A 21,529-nucleotide genomic window follows, 5' to 3' on the forward strand; every position below is an offset into this window, starting at 1 on the left:
GCGCACTGCCGTTACAGACAACACATCTCCAATTGAAATGACCATTACATTTGCACAAACATACAGTTTTACTAAAAGTTACAGCGCTCAATCTGAGTTATAAACCAAAAAGCCAGTGGTAAGCAACGGGAGGAATGCAAACCCAGGGAAGCTTTCTGAAAGGCCCTAAGATGTCACTGGCAAACCAGCTGCACTGCTTTGTAGGCTTTGACCTATAAATATCATCTCCGCACCCAAATGTATAATCCTACCAAATTGCATGCAAACATGTTCATCTGTTTTTGCGCCAAATTAAAATATAGTACCCTATGGCAAATGTATTAGTGGAAAAATGAGCTCTGGGATCCCCCCACCCCTTTTTAGCCCGTTAAGGATTAATCACAAAAATTTACATCATCACAAAATGCTAAAGGTCTGGAAAGGTTCAGGGTGATTTGTCAAATGGGTGGAAAGTTAATAGGGAGCAAAAATCTAAGGAATTCCTATCTCAGGGAATCCTACTATAAACAGAGTGGCAATCAGATTTAATGTGATTTCCTACTTTTTAATCAATTTAATTTTTTATGTATTTGTTTATATAATCATGTGACCATAAATGTGTCTTTCGCGTTTTATTTTTTGTGTTCCCTAGGATTGTGCTACATATGAAGCCCAAAGTGAATGAATGCAAATAGTTATAAACATTTAGATTTTTTTTTTTTTCCTTTTTGCTAATTATCATGTCCTCCTGCATCTTCCATAAAATAGCTTGTGTAGCTCACTGCTAGGTCGCTTTTCCATTTTTCCCCCCCGAACAGGACTGCATAAGGAGGGTGGTTTTTGTTTCACTTGTTGGGCACAGTTTTATTTTGTGAGCCAGAGAGTATGCAAACAAAATGTACGTAGATTGAGATGTACTCTATTTGGTATGTATATGTTCATTGGTTTCCATTGGCATGTGACCATAAATGGGTCTTTCATTTGTTCATGTAGTACATCTGAAACTTTACATATGCAGTCTAGTTTCAATTTTGGACATCCTTGCTACTTTTAGTAGTATTGTGCTACAGAGATATCTGTGGGTTTTAGGGCCTTTATAACATCACTTGCAGTAGAAATTACTGTGAAATTTCATCACAATCCTTTCAGCCATCTATAAAAAGTCTATGTAAAATGTACTGGAGTCAAAACCTGTGTTGGTATCCCATTTTTTCTTTGCACCCTCCCTTGACCAAACGCTGCAAAATGTTCCATTCTCTGCCTGTATAATGGGGGCAATAGGTCTGGAAAGTTTCACTGAGATTCGTCAAATGGGTCCAAAGCTATTAATGGGCAAAAACACAAGGAACTCCTATCGTTGGTAACCATAACTAACGAGTGGCTCTGCCACTCAAATGTTTTGCCCCAGAGCCAGATCTTGCGGAGTCTCAACCTCTCCCCTCTTGTGGCCAAGATTAAGAGATCTAGCTACCTGGGCCAAGATCTCTTTCAAAATGCTAAGTAAAGTAGCTGTCTTTACAATAGCAATACTGCCACATTTGCTCTATGTTTTGCAAAATTTTCCACTGTTGAACCCACATTGGTTAACAAGTTTTCCAGCTTTCTCTTGACGGGGCCATCTCTGTGCATTGCAGTTGATATGTGCAGGCAACCTACTAGAATGGAAGAGCGGCAATGGCAGACCTGCACTTCTATTACTGAGTGTCACAGTTGTTGTTAGTAAATGACTGATAGTCCAATGGGGCAGGGGATCGGGGTGGGGAGGCTGAGAAGATTCCCCTTTTTGTGCCAAAGTCATCCGAATCAGCATAATAATTATGGGCTTTCTATATGGGACTCCTGTTGTATTGGAGTTAGGGGTAGAGACCTGGGGTTGGAATGTGGGCATCGACGATTCTTGTTCCAGGCTAGTCAGTTGGTAGCTGAAGGTTAGAGCTGTTGGTGGAGATTGTCATTGTGCTGCTTGGCTTTATATGGAATAAAGTTCTACACTTGAAAACCACACCAGTGTTTGCCGTGTCTGCCTGTGCCACTCAGAACCCAATACAAATTGGAGACGAGTGGGCCTCCAGACAGCACTGAAATGAATCTCATTACAGCACATGCTTAACTGGAGTGCAGATATGGGAGCAGTTAAATACAGACTAAGCAACGCATAAACATTTCAGAAGCGATACAAGCATTTAAATTGTCACCCTGCTGTGAACGCTTGCCCTCAGGCAGCTGCTCGAAGCAAGCTCTGTGCTGCTAGTGGGACATCCTGCTGGAAACACTTATGCTTACCTCATGCCCCTCCAGCTGCCACTCCAAGTAGTACTCGTGAAATGAGTGACGCACAACGCTCAACACGCCACCCACAAGTGTAATGTTTCAGGAAGCCTGAAGAAACACTGCATTCAATGTTAAAATATAATGTGGCAGGTATTTCCATTAAATCAACCTCTGTTCCCCCAACGGGCTGATTTCCTGACCTCAGCCAACTGTTTCTGAACCTTGTGTTTTCCTTACATGGACTGATTGGCCAAGGGTATTAGTCTGATTTCTACATATGTTTACACTGTCTCATCCATTTTTTAGCTCCATTTAAAATTCAGAAGCATAGAATGGTAACCTAAGTACAATCCTGCAATTACAACACTCAATCTTTATTTACTTCTATATTTCCATTTTTATTTTCACATTTTGTAGTCTTATAGGGTCTCTACATTTTTACAATGTGCAATGCATAAATTGTCCCGTACACTTTCTAGCTGAACCTGGTGTCCAAATATTTAGGCAAAAGCAAGGATTCAAAACCTCCTAGAGCTATTTATTTGCAATCGATTCCAGGTTTTAACCTATAGGAAAGATGGCGCTTCTCTACAACTGTTTGGGCTCAGAAGGGCATCCCGTTTTGGACTACTTGCCTATGGCAACGCAAACTTCAGAAACCGAATGGGATGTCTATGCGAAGACTTTTAAAACATTTCAAGGATGACACAAGCATAGTTATGAAGAGACAGAATTTTCACAAGACATCAATTACAACAAGAGTCCATTGACAGTTTTCTGGCCAACTTGTAAATTTTAATATCAACATATGAATTTGATGGTAACACGATTCGTATTCAAGGGATCATTTGGCGGAGAACTGTTATGACAAAAAGAATCCAAGAGACAATCCTATGCTGCAGAAATTTGGAAGAAACTTTAGAAATTGCAAGGGGCATTGAAAGATCAGTTGTGGCCTCAAAAGAATCTGAGCAGATATAAGAATGGGCCTAGGTCCGTACCTGTCAATATGGTTGTCTCAAAACCTAAACCGCTTTTCCTAATGTTATAAGAAGCAGTTGTGGATTTTTTAGGTGCTTTTCTGGCACACATCTAGCTAAGCCTAAAAGCTGCCAAGTGGAGGGAAAAACATGCCTAAAAGGCAGGAAGATCTGACATTTTGTTTTGCAGGAACAATTAAAAAGTGGGCATGGCAGAGCAGCAGGATAAAGGTTCTGATCTTAAATCAAGCACTACTCAAGGCGTTAACAAGGTCGTTTCTATCCATAAAAACAGTGGAAACAATGCTGGAAGTGAATGGTAATGAAGATCCATTCTGCTCAGTCCCAATTAGAGATGTACAAATTCAAGTCACAGTGGATGCAGGATCTTCTATTGCGGATGACTTGTATTAAAAAAAAGTGGAGTCTCATTCAGTTGTCACCTCCTGATGTCCGCACGGTTACATTCGGTGGCCACAACAGACATGATATGGTACTTTTCCGAAAGTGTTCATTACGAAGACATCAATTCATACTAAAGTGTACATGGCAAGGAGATGTTATAAAATGCTAGGTTGGAAAGATCAAGGCAAATTTGGCATGGTTTTAAGGCCATATTCCCAGTGTCCCATTTTGATGATAGAGATCCCTGTACGATCTGAGGAACTTCAGTGTTTGCTAAATAAAAGCACATGGCATTGTGTGAAGACAAGCTGGGTTTAGTGGAGAGTTATGAACATCAAATCATACTTACGGAGGATGCGGTGGCTGTCATCCACAAGGTGCAGAAAGTTCCCCTGAGTGTTCATGGCCAATTGAAACAGTATTTAGAAAAGCTGTGCACCGACAATGTCACTGAACCTATTGACTCCTCACAGTGGATATTGTCCATAGTAGTGACAAAAAAAAAGAAACCGGGAGACATTAGACTTTGTTGACCTGAGATCTCTCAACAAGAACATTTCAATGAACTGTTTCCTGTTGCCCAGAATTCAAGAAATGCTGGCTTAGTTGGGTGGTACCAAGGTCTTCTCATGCATAGTCTTGAGAGCAGCATATCACAGGGGTGTGGAATTTAATAAAATATCTATTTGTCCATGGGACAGGTTGCTTCTTAAAGCTACTTGTCCTGTTAATAAAATAAAAATCTACTTGTGCTATGTAATGCAATGAGAAATTATGGCAGCAATCTTATGTAAGAGCTCTGATAATCACCTCTCTGATTATGCCAGGGTTACTACTGTAGTAGGACTCGAATACTTGTAATTTCAATCCCTACCATAGCAATTTCCTTATTTTGTCACCTTTCCACAGATCTACATACTCGGGCTGGTGGAAGCAGTAAGCAATAGTTCCAGAGCTGAAATGCCTTTGAGTCAACAAACCTACTAACTTGAATGTTTTAAGGATTTTCACCAGCTTTTCTCTAATCTTTTCCCATAATGAGAAAAGTGTGAAATGTATTCCTGACAATGTCAGAAGTAGAAGTTCTTCCAGGGTTGGGAAAAAAGTGGTTGGAGGTAAAGTGAAACTGTAAACACTCAATAGATTTTCACATGAGCAAATCTACACATGCGTATTTGCTCATGCTAAAATTAAGTTCACAATTATTTTCCAGTAATACGATTTCATGGTCTACTTCTGTAAAATTTTGTGAATTCATCAAAGCCACTAATTCAAAGACATATCATGGGTGCACTTTTGAGAGTTTCTTTAAGAACTGGGTTCCTAATTAGGTCTGGCATTAAGGCCAGAACAGAGACATTTTGTTTTTATTAAACTTCTAAGTCTCTTTCTATCGGATGGTTTTACTGTGAGTGATCGCATTCTGATCTTCCACAAAGAGCATATTGGCACATAAAGTAGTTTTGTTGAGTGCCAGGAACTACTTCGGCAAAACGAAAAAGGACCCCCCCACTCCATCCCACACCCCTCCTGCAAAAAGCATAGTGGCCCCACTCACTCAGGGCAGGTGCTTTGCACTGACGAAACCCTTTGTGTGTCTGCTTTGCACTTACGGCAGCCATCAGCTCGCTTATGTGAAACTTTTACTTTTCAGTTTATATGGCAAAAAATTCCATTTAGTTATGTGAAACTGTTTTATTTTAATTTTCAATATATGTGGCAAGAAACGTCCGGTTAGGAGTTTACAATGCTAATTGCTCTAGCTCAAGCAAATGCGAGACCGGTTGCATTGCAAATGCTTGTTCCTACTTGCATTTTTTTCTGAACATTTTATTTTGAAAGCAAAACATCATCACTCTTGCTTACAAGCTTCTGCAGACATTTGCATCTAATCAGAGAGCATTCTGGGAGCATTATACTTAGACTCATACTGTTAAACTTTTCAAACGTGTGTACACTTTTTTTTTTTGCGGAACCACTGTCAGTAGTGCAGTGTGACCTTAAAACGTTTATTTACAGCACTCACTCTCATAATAAAGGCTTTTCATTAATGAACCATAAATACAAGTTTGAACAGCATTAACATATGGAGACAATTACCTCAACTGCAGACAGTTCCCTCCTCTGTAAACTGGCAGCAGGGGTTGTCCAAAAGACAAATCAAAGATAAAAACTTGTTGTTTTTGACCTCAAACAATATGTTCCTGGCGTCTGGTGATATATCCCTGATATTATCAGTTGAAGCTGACAGAGGATAAAGGACTTTGACAGCATTCAACAAGCCATTTGGGGCTTTCAGGTTCCTACCAATGCCCTGCACCTGATAACAAGGATCAGTTAAGATCCTTCCTGGGTCTCTGTAAGTCCTATTCAATGTTCATTGACAACTTTGCACTTCAAATAGAGGGCCATAGGATTTTGCAGCAAAAGGATGAGCAATTTGTTTTGGAAAATTCAGAAACTTCAGCGTTTGAAAACCTGTAAGAACTAATTGTGAAAGCACTGGCACTGCATGTCTCCAGGACCGATGCGCAGTCTATTATTATGGTAGACGCAAGTGAGGTGGGCCCTGGAGCTGTTCTCAATCAGTTCATGAAGGGTAAGGAGTACACTACTGCTTTTGCCTCAAGGTGCCTTTCTAGAACCAAGCACAGTTACAGCACAACTGAAAGGGCGGAATCAGCCTTTATTGGGGCGACTAAACATTTTGGGACATTTTTGGGGGGAAAGAATATCTATCCTGGTGGCTGACCACATACCTCTTTTTTAATTGATGGCTGAAAATGCTCTCAACAAGGTCAGAGAAGGTTAGTGAGATTGTTGTTGAGTATGTACAAATTTGATTTTGTGGTTAAGTCCCTTTCTGAAGGGAAGAATTCCTGTGCAGATTTCCTCTCCATGTGCTCCCTTGATAGTCTTGCGGGAAATCAAGATGAAACGGAAGTGGAGTGTGTTGTCGGACTGTTGATGGGTTGGTTGTGCTGGAGGGAGCCATAAGCATGCAGGAGTGAAACAAATGTTCTGAAACTGATGAGTGTCAAAAAACAGTCAAGGAGCTCATTGTCAAGGACAGGCCTCGGGAGAGAAATGTGAGCAGCTCTTTTCAATCATTTCACAAGGTTAAGGACAAGTTAACCATTGATTGTGATGCCATCCTTAGGGGAACTTTACTGGTTCCCCTACTGGAGTTGAGACCTAGACTGATTACCCTTGCCCATCACTGGCATTGTGGGGTGACCAGCACCAAAGAGAGATCACACCTCTATTACTGGTGGCCAGGAATGGATGCTGAAAAAGAGATGCATGTTGGCAGGTGTACAAGTTGTCAGGAGGCAGACAAATCTGCGTGTAACACTCCCCTCAATCTAGTAAGGTTACCAGATGGTCCATGGGAGAAGTTAGGAATAGACTTTGTAGGGTCCTCATTATAATCTCAATACAGATATGAGGTATGCCTTTGTGATGGTAGATTATTGCTCAAGGGGTGGTCAAGTGCACATTTTTGAAAGAGCCAACCATATGTGCAGTAATTAATTTGCTGAAAAATCTGCATCGTGAGGGTGGGGGGATGGGGGGGGGGGGGGAGGTTGGGAATGGTCACAGACAAGGGGGTCCAATTCAATTGGCAAGCCAGCAATCCTTTTTGAGGTTGTTTGAAATTAAACACTTGTCGGTGGCCTTGTATAGCCCATAGGGTAAAGGAATGGTTGAGGGGGTGAACAGAACGTAGAGGGAGGTGATTCAGTTGGATATCACTGCCGGGGAGAATGTGCCTGAAGCTGTTCAGGGGAGGTTATGGCGTTACCACAAAACCCCACATTCATTCATGGAGTTTATCCGTCAGTTTTGCTCAAGAGTAGGCACTGATCTTGTAAGATTAATCCAGGTTGAGTGTTGGAACACTCATGGAGCAAGGACAGGTTACCTGACTTGGAAGGGGTGCGTAGGAAAGTGGAGTATGCTCAGCTCAAAAGCAAACAGTTATGACAGAGACAAGAAGGTGAGAGGTTTACTTTGAGGTTGGTGAAGTGGAATTGTTAAGAGACCAATGGGTGTCAGTTCTTTCCTAAGACATACATTGACAAGGTTTTCAAATATGCAGTTTTGGTGGGAAAAGGTAAGTGATGGAGCAAGATGAGTGTGATCCTAGTTGGTAACAAGGGTTAACGGGGGTAGTTAACAGGCGGGAGAGCTCTCAAACAGAAAGGTGGTGATTGATCAAGTAGGGTGTACGCAGGCATGACGCACAGGAATAGTTTGATGTTAGGAATTACGGCATATGCCCACAAGATAAACAATCCATTTTTCTGCATAGATGGCACCATAGAATGTAGGGATCTCTGCACAAACGAGTTTGTTTTTAAATAACTAAGAGCTTTTCGAATGGGTTAGTTGTCTCTGTGATGAGGGGCAGTAGAAAAAGTTGTTTTTTAAATTATTTATTTGCAGTTTTATGTAGTGCAAACATGGCCGGAATGCTTTACAGACCAACTACTGCATTACATTACAAAACTAAAGTAACACAGCACGCCTATAAATACCAACTGATCGCTGAGGATGAGATTATAAACCTAAATATAACAGTGAGTGAAAAACATAAGGCCTGAGCGAGTCATCATGAGACGATAGAACAACCGATAGATGAAGAGAGAGAAAACGATCGTATTTGTCGGAGCAGGTAATTATTCTCTATAGGGTGACCACCAGTCTGTAAATTTCACGGACTGCCCGTAATTTCGCCCTGCCGTCCGTTGTCCATGATGAAAGTCTTAACGGATGGCATTTGTCCGTAATTTTAGCCTTTCGCCAAAAGGAAAGCAGATGATAGGGCAAAATTACGGGCAGATTAGTTTCCCCAGCTGGATTGAACAGCAGGGAGTCTCCTGTGCTCTGACGGAGGGAGGGAAGACAGATGAGAAAATACTTTCTTGCCAGGGTGTCTCCTTCCTTAAAGGAATGCAAATGTGGGCAACTGCTAAATCTACAAATGCAAAGGGGCTTGAAAACCTGCATTGCAAAGGAGTCACTAGAAGCTTGCTGATGGCAAATACATTTTCTTTTAGAGTGGTACTGAAATGGTGTTCCAAGGTGAGCTGTGGAGTGTGTGGTTTTAAAGAGTGTTATAAAAGAATATTAGTACTAGGTATAAACTGTATCAAATCTCTATTTGAGAAGTACTTTTTTATTTAACCAAAATGTATTGGCGTATTTTGTACCAGCCTATGTTATGATGTAATTGTATTTATATAGCGCTTACTACCCCTGACGAGGTGTCTAATGCATGTTTAAAATAAGGACTTACGAGGGGCGTGGCCAAGATGGCGGCGTGAGCGGACGGGTTTGTCTGTGCTCTGCCGCCTAGGCGTCCGATATGGCTCTGCGACCCCAGTTAGGGTGAAGTTTGGCGGCCTGGTGACCGCGCCCGACGCCCCAGACGGCGGGGTGTCCCAGGGTGCCTGCGGAAGCGCCGCGCAAGAGAGCGGAGCCGCGTGGCCGGTGCTGGCACCTGCAGCAGGCGGACGCGGGTCGCGTGTCGGCCCTTGTGCCTGGTGGCCTGACAGCCATGAGAAGTGGTGCGGCGACGCCCCGGGAGGACGCCGCGCTGCTGGTGCTCGGCGGGGGTTGTGCTGTGCTCCTGATGTAGTGCGGAGTGCCGGAGCATTGAGGGCCGCAAGGCCTAGGCCCCTGGCTGAGGAGACGAGTGTCCTGGTGCATTGATGGGCAGCCGGATCTGGGCATAGAGCGGCCCTTGGCGACACGGGGCCCTGGGTCCATTGATCAGTGGTGAAGGCGGCCCGCAGTGGACCTTGCTGGCAACAAGGCACGAGGAGCGGTGGAGAAGTGACGTGCATTGCCAGTGAGAGGAGAGGTTAGTGGTGGCTGGTGACTTCGGTGGGCCTTGGGTGGCCCGACCCCTGGGCGTGCTTGTGAGGAGGTGCCGATTTAACTGGACGCATGACGCAGTGAGGGAGCTGGAGTGATGGCGGCCGCTAAAGGCAAGCGGGAACGGACTGTCAGAGACATGCTCACTGGGGCTCGCCCAGTGCTGGGTGGGGCTCCTGAGGGGCCGCCTGCTGCGAGGTCTCCGGAGGAGAGGGCTGAGGTGGAAGAGGATGAAGGGGCCCCGGTTACGAGGGGCTTTCTTGCCTCCCTGTTCGATTCGCTTCTGAGTGATCTCCAAGAGCTTCAAAGGGACATTTCCCATGAGGTAAAAGAGCTGAGAGCAGAGGTCACCTCCCTAGGTGAGCGGGTGGCACAGGTGGAGGATGGTGAAATTTCCCGGGGAGAGGAGGTGGCGGATCTCCAACAAGAATGCATTTGCTTGCGGGAGCAACAGGATCTCCTTCAGCTTGCGATGGAGGACCTAGAGAACCGGTCATGCAGGCATAATATTCGCATTAGGAGGAGCACCGTCTGGGGCTGAGAAGGAGGACATCGGAGGGTTCGTGGTGGAGTTATTCCGTTCAGTTCTTGGCTTGGAGGAGTCCCGAGAGATTACGCTTGATAGAGTGCATCGGGTGGGTCAGGCTCGAAGTGATGGAGATGGCCCCCCGGATATCCTGGCATGCGTCCACAATTATGGGCTCAAGGACAGTATATTGCAGCGGGCACGCAATCTGCCGCAGATACAATTTAGAGGGTTCCAGCTCCACTTATTTCAGGACCTCTCGGCACGGACTTTGCAGCGGCGGCGTGAATTCAAGCCTATTACGGAACACTTGCGGGCACAGGATGTGTCATACTCTTGGGGTCACCCGTTCCGCCTTATCTTTTGCTGGGAGGCGCAGCTCCATCAAGTGAAGTCCATATCAGAGGCGAACCGGATCCTGGGCCTGGTGGAAGGTGGCCAGGACCTGGGTGCGAAGCTGGGCCTAGCGGGGCAGACCGCCCGAGCTGGAGGAGAATGGAGAGAAGGAGGAAGCGACAACGAGCTACCACATCGGAGCGACAGTCGGCAGTGAGCTATGTAGCAGCTGGGACCAACATTTAAGACTAGGGCGCCTGGGGCGGCTGGTTAGCATTGGGTCGCTTATTCGCTGGCCTGCAGGCTGTCAATGAGGGGCCTGGGTGGCGGGGTGGACGGGCCTAGCTGGTGAACTTGAGGGGGTTTCACGGCCCAGTTGAGACTTTTTCCTCTTTGGAGATGAGGACGAGAGGACTATATGGTTGTGAGCACCTGTTGTGCGCAATGGTTGTTTGTTGGTGTGCTTCCCTGGGAGTCCGGTCTATGAGTAGTGTTGGCGGAGCAGTCCTGAGCTCTTTTCCCCTGGGTGACTCTCCCCCTGCGACGATATGCCAGTTAAGTGCTTAAGTTTTAATGGTTGGGGGCTTAACAACCCAACCAAGCGGCTGGCGATTCTGTCAGGTCTAGAGAAATCTGGCAGTCACATTTGTCTATTACAAGAGACCCACTTGTTACACAAAGATACGTTTCGCGTGCGCTCAAGATGGTTCCCTAGGCAGCTTTGGTCCTCAACTACCTCGAAACATGCGGGGGTGGCAATATTGCTTTCGAGGACGTTTGCTGGGGAGATAGTTGGGAAGATACATGAAGTCCCAGGTAGGTTCCTGCCCATTAGAATGCAGCTTGGGGTGTTTTCTTTCACCGTTGCTTCCCTTTATGCTCCGAATTCCCAGCAGGAGGCTTTTCTGAGACAGTCAGTCTCCCCTATACGTAGTTCGTCGGAGATGGGGCGTCAATGGTTAGCTGAGTGTGGGTTGGAGGATGTGTGGAGGAAGTCGCATCCTACACTCCGAGATTATTCCTTCTATTCTGCGGCGACCAAGATTTACGCACAGCTTGACCTTTTCTTGGCCTCGCAGGAGTTTATGTCCTGGGTTAGAGAGGCTACGATTGAGCCCAGGGCCTTGGCTGACCATGCCCCTATTACTGTTGAACTGGCCGTAGAGGTAGGTCGGATCAGTAACCCGAGCTGGCGTTTTAAGGACTCCCTGCTTCAGAGTGATTCAGCGGTGGAGTCGCTTCGGCGTGCGATTGCGGACTACATCGTCTTTAATGACAACGGCAGCACTTCCAGGGAGACTGTCTGGGAGGCGTTGAAGGCAGTAGTGCAGGGCGAGGTGATGGCATTATCAGCGAGGGATGATAGAGCGAGGAGAGGGTTGAGAGAGAAGTTAGAGCAGAGAGTGGCTGTCCTGGAGCGTTCCCATAAATCGACGGGTGCGCCCAGAATCTGGCGAGAGTTAGAGAAGGCAAGGCAGCAGCTGAAGCGACTAGACTGGGATAGGGCGGAGTATGCAGTAGTACGTCTTAAGCACAAATATTATATTGGGAGCAATAGATGCGGAAAGCTATTAGCGCACCGGTTGCGAGCGCAGCGTCGACAGTCAAACTGATTTGTTCCCCTTCCGGTGAAATGGCCTGCACGTGTGATCAGATTGCCGAGGACTTTGCAGGGTTTTACCTGGGTTTATATGAGACGGATGAGCGGGACGATGCGACCCTGGACTCTTATTTAGAGGGCATAGCAATCACTCCTCTTGGGGGGAGGGAGGCGACGTTATTAGACCAGCAGACAAGGCCAGAAGAAGTTATATCGGCGATTTCCTGTCTGAAGAATGGGAAGTCCCCCGGCCCTGATGGGTTCACGGCATTGTTTTATAAGACTTTTTGTGTGGAGCTCACCCCGCTACTCACACTGCTTTTTAATTCTTTTCGGACGACGGGGACCCTGGCGCTGAGTATGCTGGACGCTACCATTGCTGTTATACATAAATCGGGTAAGGATCCAGAGGACTGTGCTTCGTATAGACCGATCTCTCTTCTGAACATAGAAGCCAAATTATTCACGGTGATACTTGCTTTTCGCCTTAATTCTTATATGCTGGGTCTTATTGATCCCGATCAGTCAGGTTTCATTTCAAATCGACAATGCAGCGATAATACGAAGCGGATTTTGCATCTGCTAGATAAAATTGATAGATCTCGTAGAGGCGCTTTTTCTCTCTATCGACGCGGAAAAGGCGTTCAATAGGGTTCATTGGCCATACCCCTTCTGGGTCTTGAAGCGCTTCGGTCTGGGCCCGGGCTTTAGATCTTGGATCCAATGTGCTTATCGGTCCCCTGGAGCGGCAATTCAAGTCAATGGTGTGCTCTCTGCGTCGTTTCCGGTTGGGCGTGGGACTAGACAGGGTTGCCCACTTTCTCCCCTCTTGTTTGCGCTATATGTGGCACCCCTCGCGCAGCGCTTGCGAAACAGCCCTTCGGTCTCTGGTGTGAAATTTGGTGGAGACCACCATCTTATTACCTTATACGCAGACGATGTGATTCTTACACTTGCGGAGCCTGCTACCTCTTTGCCGGCGCGTATGGAGCTATTAGTTGAGTTTAGCCAGGTTTCGGGATTTAAAGTGAATATGCAGAAGTCTCAGGTCCTTAGTCTGTTTTTGAGAGCAGACCAGGAGGAGGATTTGAGAGCTCGATATTCCTTTATTTGGTCGTCCTCTGGCCTTTCCTATCTTGGGGTGGAGTTAGCTAAGTGTCGCAAAAACGGTGAGCCTGAATTACACGAAGCTGGTACGCGATATACGGCGGGATCTGGAGTTGTGGGGGAAACATAAGCTGTCTTGGCTGGGTAGGGTAGCTGCGGTCAAGATGACAGTCTTGCCGCGAATATTGTATATATTTCAGGTGCTCCCATTGACCCAAAACCCACGGACGATTGCCACCCTACAATCAGCTGTCCTGAGATTTATATGGGAGGGTCGACCGGCGCGTCTACTGCGGCAGGTTTTATACCGCCCCAAGAGCAGTGGGGGACTGACGATCCCAGGTCTTCTGAGATATTTTCAGGCAGCACAGCTGCGCTTTCTTGTAGAGTGGACTCGTCCACTCACGGAGAAACACTGGTGTTTTATGGATCAAGCCGTAGCGGGCTTGGCTCCGGCGTAGGCATAGAGCTGGAGGTCTTTATGCGTCCCCGATCACTGGGACAACGTTGCGGGTATGGGATACGGTGGCCTGCCGTTTAGGGCTGACTTCTTTCCCCTCCCCGATGACCCCCATAGGTGCAAACCCTGATTTTGAGCCTGGACTCCGTCTGGAAGGCCTGAGACATTGGTATGAGGAGGGCTGTAGGAGGGTGGGAAGCATTTTTGACGAACATGGGGTCTTGTCCTTTGACCAGATGAGAGAGGCCTATGGCTTAGTGGAGGCGGATAGGCTGATGCATTATCAGGTTCGGCACTGGGCTCTCATGCCGGCGAACAGAGCTTTGATAGATAGGCCTCTCACGCCATTTGAGAAATGGCTGTTCCTAAAGAAGGATGATAGGAGAATTATCTCGGAGCTCTATCGCCTCCTGCAAGGAGGAAGCCACCCGCCTAAGTCAAAGGGTCAGCTGAGATGGGAGAGGGAGTTGGAGAGAGAACTCTTGGATGAGGAACGGGACAGCATATTCTATAGAATACACCATACAGCATATAATGCTGCAGGGACAGAGACATCATACAAAGTCGCCTCTTACTGGTACTACACTCCTGCACGGTTACATGCATGGGATCATGATAAGACAGGCCTTTGCTGGCAGGGTGTGGAGCGACAGGCACACTGGTACATCTGCTCTGGCACTGCCCCAAGCTACATTGTTACTGGGAAAACATTATAGATGATATGGACGCAGTGTTCCAGGTTAAGATCCTGAGATTCCCATCGTATATCCTATTGGGGCTGCCCAATCCTCTTACTTTTCCTTTAAGGTCTCTAAAAGGGAGGCAGATGGCCCTAGCATTCAATGATTCTAGCTCTCTGGGGTACAGATAGGGTCCCGACACGTGTCTCATGGCTCCAGAAGCTCTGGTTTATTCTTGCAATGGAGAAATTTACATTAGCCTTCCAGCAGCGGGTAGAAGATCTGGGCGCATTGTGGAAGCCATTTCTTCGGCTTCTTTCTGCAGAATTTACTGAGCTGATATGCCCGACCTACCTGAGAGTTTTGAGGCTGATTTGAATCATTGGTTGGTGTGTTGCGGGGGAGGTTGCCGGAGGGGGAGTGCACTTGGATAATGCAGGGGTTAAGGAGGGGAAAGGTAGAAGGATGACACGGACTCTTGGAGGGAAGCATTGTTGCAATGTTATTATTTATATGTTTATGTGGTTCTCATCTGCGGGACTGACATCTTGGATGTCTATTGGACATCGCCAGTGGGCACATGGCTCAACAAGGAGAGGATTGACTGAGGGGTTCCCTTGAGCATGGTTTTGGGATTCATGAGGGAGACCTTTGTATGAAGATACGACATGGCTTCCGTTCTGCGATGAGTGGTGTTTTGTAGGTTTATATCTTCATAAAACAATAAATAGATTTGATCTTAAATCAAGGACTTACACATTCACAGTTCTTTCAGGGACCTCAGTACCTCATAGTACTAATAAACATTGGCAAAGCCAATAGGTCTCCTCTACGCAAGAGTTATTAGCTTTGCTAATGTGTTTTAGCCATTAGCTATGTTGTACACCAGAGTGGCTGCTGTTCAGCATGGCTAAAATTTAGTGGCATAGTGGAGTAGAGTAGAGTGGCAGAGGAGCAGTGGCATAGAGCTCAGTGGCGCAGAGTACGGTGCAGTGGGGTACAATGCAGTTGTTTAGAATGCATTGGTGTAGAGTCCAGTGATTTAGAGTGCAGTGGCATGGAGTGGAGTGGGACAGAGTAGAGTGGGCATAGAGTGCAGTGGAGTAGAGTGGCATACAATAGACTGGCAGAGAGTGCAGTAGGGTAGAGTGGTGCAGTGGCATAGAGAGTAGACTCGCGTGGCAGAGAGTGCAGTCAGTGGTGTAGAGTGCAGTCGCATAGAGTGGAGTGATGCAGAGTAGAGTGGCATAGAGTGCAGTAGTACAGAGTAGATTGGTGTACAGTACAGTACAGTGGTGGAGAGTGCCATGTTGCAGAGTGGAGTATCAGTGCAGTGATGTACAATGGAGTAGAGTGGCATAGACAGCAGTGCCGTAGAGTACAGTGGTGCAGAGTAGAGGGCAGTGGCGTACAGTGCAGTTGTTTACAGTGAATTGGCACAGAGTGCAGTGGCATAGAATGGCATGGGGTAGAGTAGCATAGAGTGCAGTAGAGTGGCATAAAATAGAGTGGCAGAGTGCGCAGTAATGCAGAGTGGTGCAGTGTCAGAGTGCAGAGTAGACTCATGTGGCATAGAGTGCAGTAGCAAAGAGTGGAGTATTGTACAGTGGTGCAGAGTAGAGTATAGTGCCTAGAGTTCAGTGGCAGAGTTCAGTGGCATAGAATGCAGTAGTACAGAGTAGAGTGGTTTAGAGTGCAGTGTTGCAGAGTAGAGTGTCAGTGAAGTGGTGTAGAGTGGTATAGAGAACAGTGGCAGAGTACAGTGGTGCAGAATAAAGGGCAGTGGCATACGGTGCAGTGGTATAGAGTGGCAGGGGGCAGAGTAGAGTGGCAGAGAGTGCAGTGGAATAGAGTGTATTGGTGCAGAATGTAGTAGTACAGAGTAAAGTGGTGTAGAGTATAGTGGCAGCCAGTGCAGTGTTGCAGAGTAAAGTGTCAGTGTGCAGTGGTGTAGAGTGAATTGAACTAGAGTGCAGTGGTCAGAGTAGCATAGAGTGCAGTGGCGTAGAATAGATTGTTTCAGAGCAGAGTGCAGTTGCATAGAGTGGAGAGGTGCAGGGTAGAGTGCAGTGGCATAGAAGGCAGTGGCAAAGAGTGCAGTGGCATAAAGTAGATTGTTTCACAGTAGAGTGAAGTGGCTTGTAGTGGAGAGGTGCAGTGTAGAGTGGAGTTGCATAGAGTGCTGTGGCATAGAGTGCAGGGTAGATTAGAGTGACGTACAGTGTATTGAGTGCAGGGGCACAGAGTTGAGTGTTACATAGTAAAGTGCACTAGTATAGAGTGTATTAGCTTAGAGTGCAGAGGCATACAGTGCAGTGTTGCAGAGCGGCATAGGGTGGAGTTGTGCAGACTAGATTGGTGTTGCCTAGACTGCAGTGGTATAGCGTGCAGAGGAGCAGAGCGCAGTGGTGTAGAGAAGCGTAAAATGCAGTGGCGTAGAGTGGTACAGAGTACATTAGAGAGGCGTAGTGCGAAGTAGCATAGAGTGCAGTGGCATAATGTTGAGTGGTTCAGAATGGAGAAGAGTGCAGTAGTATGGAGTGGCATAAAGTGGAGTGATACAGAGTAGGGTGCAGTGGCGTGGAGTGGTGCAGAGCAAAGTGGAGTATGTATGGTGTGGTAACACACTGCCATTACAGACAACACATTTTTGATTGAAATTACCATTACTTTTGCACAGATATACAGTTTTCAAATCAAACTATACTGTGCACAGATGATGATGTGTGGAAATTGCATCACCTAATGTAGTGATTTGTTTTAATCATAGAAAGGTATTTGTTTCCAGCACAGTTCAGATTTAACAAAAATATGCTCCATTTGTACTCCTAATGCTGATATATTCTGAAGTTTATTTAAATGTTGTCATGTGATAGAAAAAAACACTTTCCTAACCCCAGTATCCAGCAAAATTGTCGCATAAATCCTCTCACTTTGAAGTCAGAGAAAGAAAAGTAAATACTAAGCTCCCATCGAAGACAGAGCCTAACATTTGACTTTGTTCTTTGAATGCACAGCAAATGTGATAAGAACAAGATGTACAGGTCTGATTACAGAAAGGGAGCACTCAGAAGGATACTATAAATAACGTTTTGGCAAGGGAAGAGACGAACTCAAGCTAGCCTAAAACAAATAAAGCCAGCAAATTGAAAGCAACAAAATGTGAGTAACAAACCACCAGGCCAATGGCAAGCAACGTGCGGAATGCATTCACAAGGAAGCACTATGAATGTACTTCAATTGACAGCTGTGGGATTTTTTGTGGGGAAAGTCCAGTATTTTAGTCCAGTCCTAATCTTGCAGAGGTTTGGCCACATCAATCACCCAGGTAGTATGACAACAGTGGTTTCCATGTTGCAGGAAAGGTCTGTACACCCATTCTATCAGTTTGCCACCAGTTCCTATGGCATAGAGCTTCTGGTGCACCTCTTGTCGGGTTCGTGCTAGGTGTCAGACATGAAATGGGGCATTTAATGATTATTTCAGGTGGTTTTAAGCAACGAGTTGACTGGGGTGAAGATGGTAGTCTGCCGCAAGGGTTTGGAAATTTAGTAGGTCGCCATCCAGAAACAAATCTGCAGCATGCCACTGATAGAGTTGCTCTGAGCACAGCCGTCCTGTGCGAGTGGGAAGGCTTAGCAAAAGGTAGTGCAGGAGCATAGGGTTTCTTCATGTCAGTGAGTTTACAGGTTCTAGCAAGGCAAGAGAAAGCTGTGCATGATAACCCCAGATGGGGATCCGTGGAATGGTCAGTAGGAAACAATGAGCAGTGCATTAAGCCTTCCTTAAAAGTCTTTACTGGTAAACCCCATCTCATGCAGGGAGGTGGGCAGAAAGCCAGCGAGCCACCCATTGGACCTGTGCAGCTGAATAATAGCACTCTAAATCCAGAAGACCTAATCCACCAGCAGTCACAGGTAGCTTTAGAGTGGAAAGAGCTACCCGACGGCACTGCAGCAACCAAATCAGATGTGTGGCATGTCTGAAGAAGGAATGAAGGACGAGCAGGGGAAGGTTTGCAAAATAATACTATCATTGGGGTAGCACACCATCTTCACTAGTGCCACGTGGCCCACTACAGAAAGCAGAAGAGAAGACCAAAAGGCAAACTGGGCTTGGTGGGACCATGACATTCTGCCGAGATTTCCATCCTGCAAATCTGTGGGAGAATGGTAGATATTAATCACTAGGTATCAAAAAGGTACCTGGTTCCCAGTTCAATCTGAGATCTAATTGCATTTAAAGGGAAAAACAGTGCCATACGTTAAGGGAGCACTAATTACCTTTTTTTAATTTTTACATTTTGTTTGTGCAATTTACATCCCAAATATTTTGAAGAGTCTATGTGTACTTGACACTTAGGGATACCCCAGATCACTAGTTGTGCTTTTGCTCAATTTCAAAACCAGTTCAAGACATGGACAAATCTGGCAATTGCCTTGCACAACCTTGCAAGGGGTCTGGCCCCTGCTCCCGCTTCACAAGTATGAACAGCGGACCATTGCACTGGAAGAGTTTGCCCAGGTGGGTGGCTGCTGCTTGTTCAACCACTTGACAGTGCCTCTTCTGTTTCTCTCGTCTGCAGAGGCAACTCCCCAGGTACCCAATACCTTCCAATAGTCTTGGTGGACCCATCTTGTCTGATTTTAGGAATTGTCCGACTTTGTTCTTCTCTTCCTTATTTATCCAGTTCATAGCACCAACCCTTTGAATCACTTGCTGTGGATCTCCCATTTGATCTCAATTTCATCCTCCTCTTATTATCTTTGAATGGTAGTCCAGGCTCCCATTTCTGAGATAAATATAGAGTCTCAGACATACACTCTAGTGCTGTGAGACTACAGACAAGTTGTGGGTACCTCACATCCTGGCATTAGGCGTGAGACTGTCGCCCACACTATCTACCCTGCCTCTTTACATTTTTTTAAGGTTGAAAGTCCATGGGCGGTTGGGGTAAGCCAGATGTTTTTGTTTATGCTACCATAATTTTAATTACCTTAATGTTTCCTAAACTGTTTGCCAGCGGTTTTAAAATGTTCAGAAACATCAAAATGTTTGTTACTTTCTCTTCAAGAAAGGTTGGGTAGATTTGGGGAGGGGTGATGGCCTTGCCACAGTACTGAAGGGCATTAATTTAGTACTGAACAAGGACGTAATGTGACACCTGAATGAGCACAGTGAATAAATAGTGCCATGTTAATAAAAGAGTAAATAAATGCACTGACAACATAGTGAAGCATGGCCTCTCTTGTGTGTGTCTGTAAAACTGACATTTGTTCTTGAATTTTTGTCCTGAATTTTGACTCTTTGTCCTGAATTTCTGTCCTGAATTTTCACCCTTTGTCCTGAACTTTTTACAGTCCTGTCCAGAATTTGCCTCAATGCCAGGTTGGTCACCCTAATTCTCTAAGTAAAGTGTTCGACCGGGATAAGCTACTCAGTAAAAGGAAGAATCTATTTTAAGAAGGGAAATGAAAGAGGCTATAGTAAAAGATGAAAAGAGGTATTAACTGACGAAGCAAGGCATAGGAGGAAAGCAAAGAACAGAGCGAGGCTCGCAGCAATTAGTTTGAATATGCCAAGGGATTATGTTAAAAGGGTTAATTACTTTGCAAGAGGCTTGCAATTGTTGTTAAACCCCTTTAAAAAAGTATAATGTGTGTTAAATGAATCATATTACATGGATATAAATGTTTTGTTCAGCTGAACTAATAGTGTCACGCCAAGTACCCCACACAAGACTGTAAAATGCCACACATAAACATACTGCAGACATAGAAGTGTCACAGATAGCACTTAAAACTTGGCAGTTATGCGAAAGGCGAATTTGAGGACAGAAAGAAGAAAAACTGCATTTGCCTCTGGCTCGAACAAGACATTAGTATTTCAGGGTGTGGAGATAAAACAAGTTTGGAAAAATTAACAATTCTAGCTAGAAAAAAAAACTCTCGCTCTGAAGTAGTGTTGGAATGATCCTAGCTACACTCACTGTCTATGTCCTCTATGAGGCTCGCTGTCCCCGGCATGTAGTTCATAGTGGGGCGCTGTGCACAGGAGGGTCTCTGTCACAGAGGGACCCACAGCTGCTTCTCGGAGTACTACATCAAACTGTCCGCTACCACTGCGTCCGGAAACAGCGCCATCTTCTGTCAACCATACTTCCGGTTTAAGGCACCCAGACCGCAGTAGAAGTAGAAATGATACGTTACGGCGAAAGGGAATGGAAAACAGACTAGCAGCCGGCAGGGTAAAGAAGCATTGCCAGGGAAGCATGGAAAAAGAAGAAGGACTGTCCAACTGTCGCCTTAGTAGAGAAAATGAAACTGAAATAGTGCCCGTTTCTAAAGAATAGGTGTCACTGTTTAGCTTAGTCGTTATTAGCCGGATGATGTTATGCTGGCGGATTTGAAAAGATGTCGTACAGTTAGCAGTGTTACTACCTAAGAAGTAGTTGGTAAGTTGGCAATGGCATCTGAGTAGGGTGACCAGACTTTGAGGAGCAAAAACAGGGCCAGGTCAGGCATAAAAGAAGGACTAGATACTTTACTCTTCCTTTTATAACTGGCCTGACCCCTTTTTTTTTGTTTTCTGAATGTGTGCCTATGAGAGAGCGTGGCTTATATAATTATTAATATTAACATTAAATGTTTATGAACTAATGTGTAATAATGCCGCATAGAAAATGTACTACTGTATTTTACTAAACGTGCGCTTGAAATGTGCCCTCGGGGAGTGGCCGCCAACATATACGAAGACTAATGAAACTAACTAATAATTATGAAATGTTTATTAAAATGTGATTTTGCATTAATATTGAAAACCTATATGCTAAAGTTTGCTAATGAATCATTAAGCTTTAGTTAGCATGAGTCGAGGCCTAGCTGCCTGGCTCTCATATTAAATGTGTTTTTCTAACGTGCAGTGTGCTGACTTGCTGAAGGACATGAACTCTTGTTTTTTCTCCAAACTAGAAGCTGAATGTAACTGTAGTAGATCCGTTCTCATGAAATTCGACTTGCTTGTAGAAACATTTTAGCTGAATGCAACAGTGTAGATTAGTAGCAGGTACAAGGTCGCCTGAACCGGTACAGACAATGGAGACACTGACTGAAGATGTGCAAAGGACCACAAGACTATGAAATCATACAGGACATTCCACCGGCTGAAGACATCAATCATAAGGACCAATAAAATACGTGAGAACTGTTATGGGGTGACAAATTCGATGAGCTAATTTAAAGACAATTGGTTAAAGATAGTGGGGTGCAACCCCTTGTCCAACCAAATTTTAGGGGAATGTAC

General features: G+C 45.4%; 1 protein-coding gene across 1 annotated transcript in view; it reads right to left on the minus strand.

Annotated features, from left to right (window-relative positions):
• The window catches only part of LSM1 (LSM1 homolog, mRNA degradation associated), a 277,709-nt gene extending 257,313 nt beyond the window's left edge, over nt 1-20,396 (minus strand). The window contains exon 1 of the mRNA XM_069213946.1: nt 20,217-20,396. Coding sequence (XP_069070047.1) covers nt 20,217-20,262 — 46 coding nt within the window. The 5' untranslated portion in view covers nt 20,263-20,396. The remainder of the gene's footprint in view (nt 1-20,216) is intronic.
• Nucleotides 20,397-21,529: the final 1,133 nt, after the last annotated feature.

The sequence above is a fragment of the Pleurodeles waltl genome, chromosome 11 (assembly GCF_031143425.1).
Source record: "Pleurodeles waltl isolate 20211129_DDA chromosome 11, aPleWal1.hap1.20221129, whole genome shotgun sequence".
Lineage (NCBI taxonomy): Eukaryota > Metazoa > Chordata > Amphibia > Caudata > Salamandridae > Pleurodeles > Pleurodeles waltl.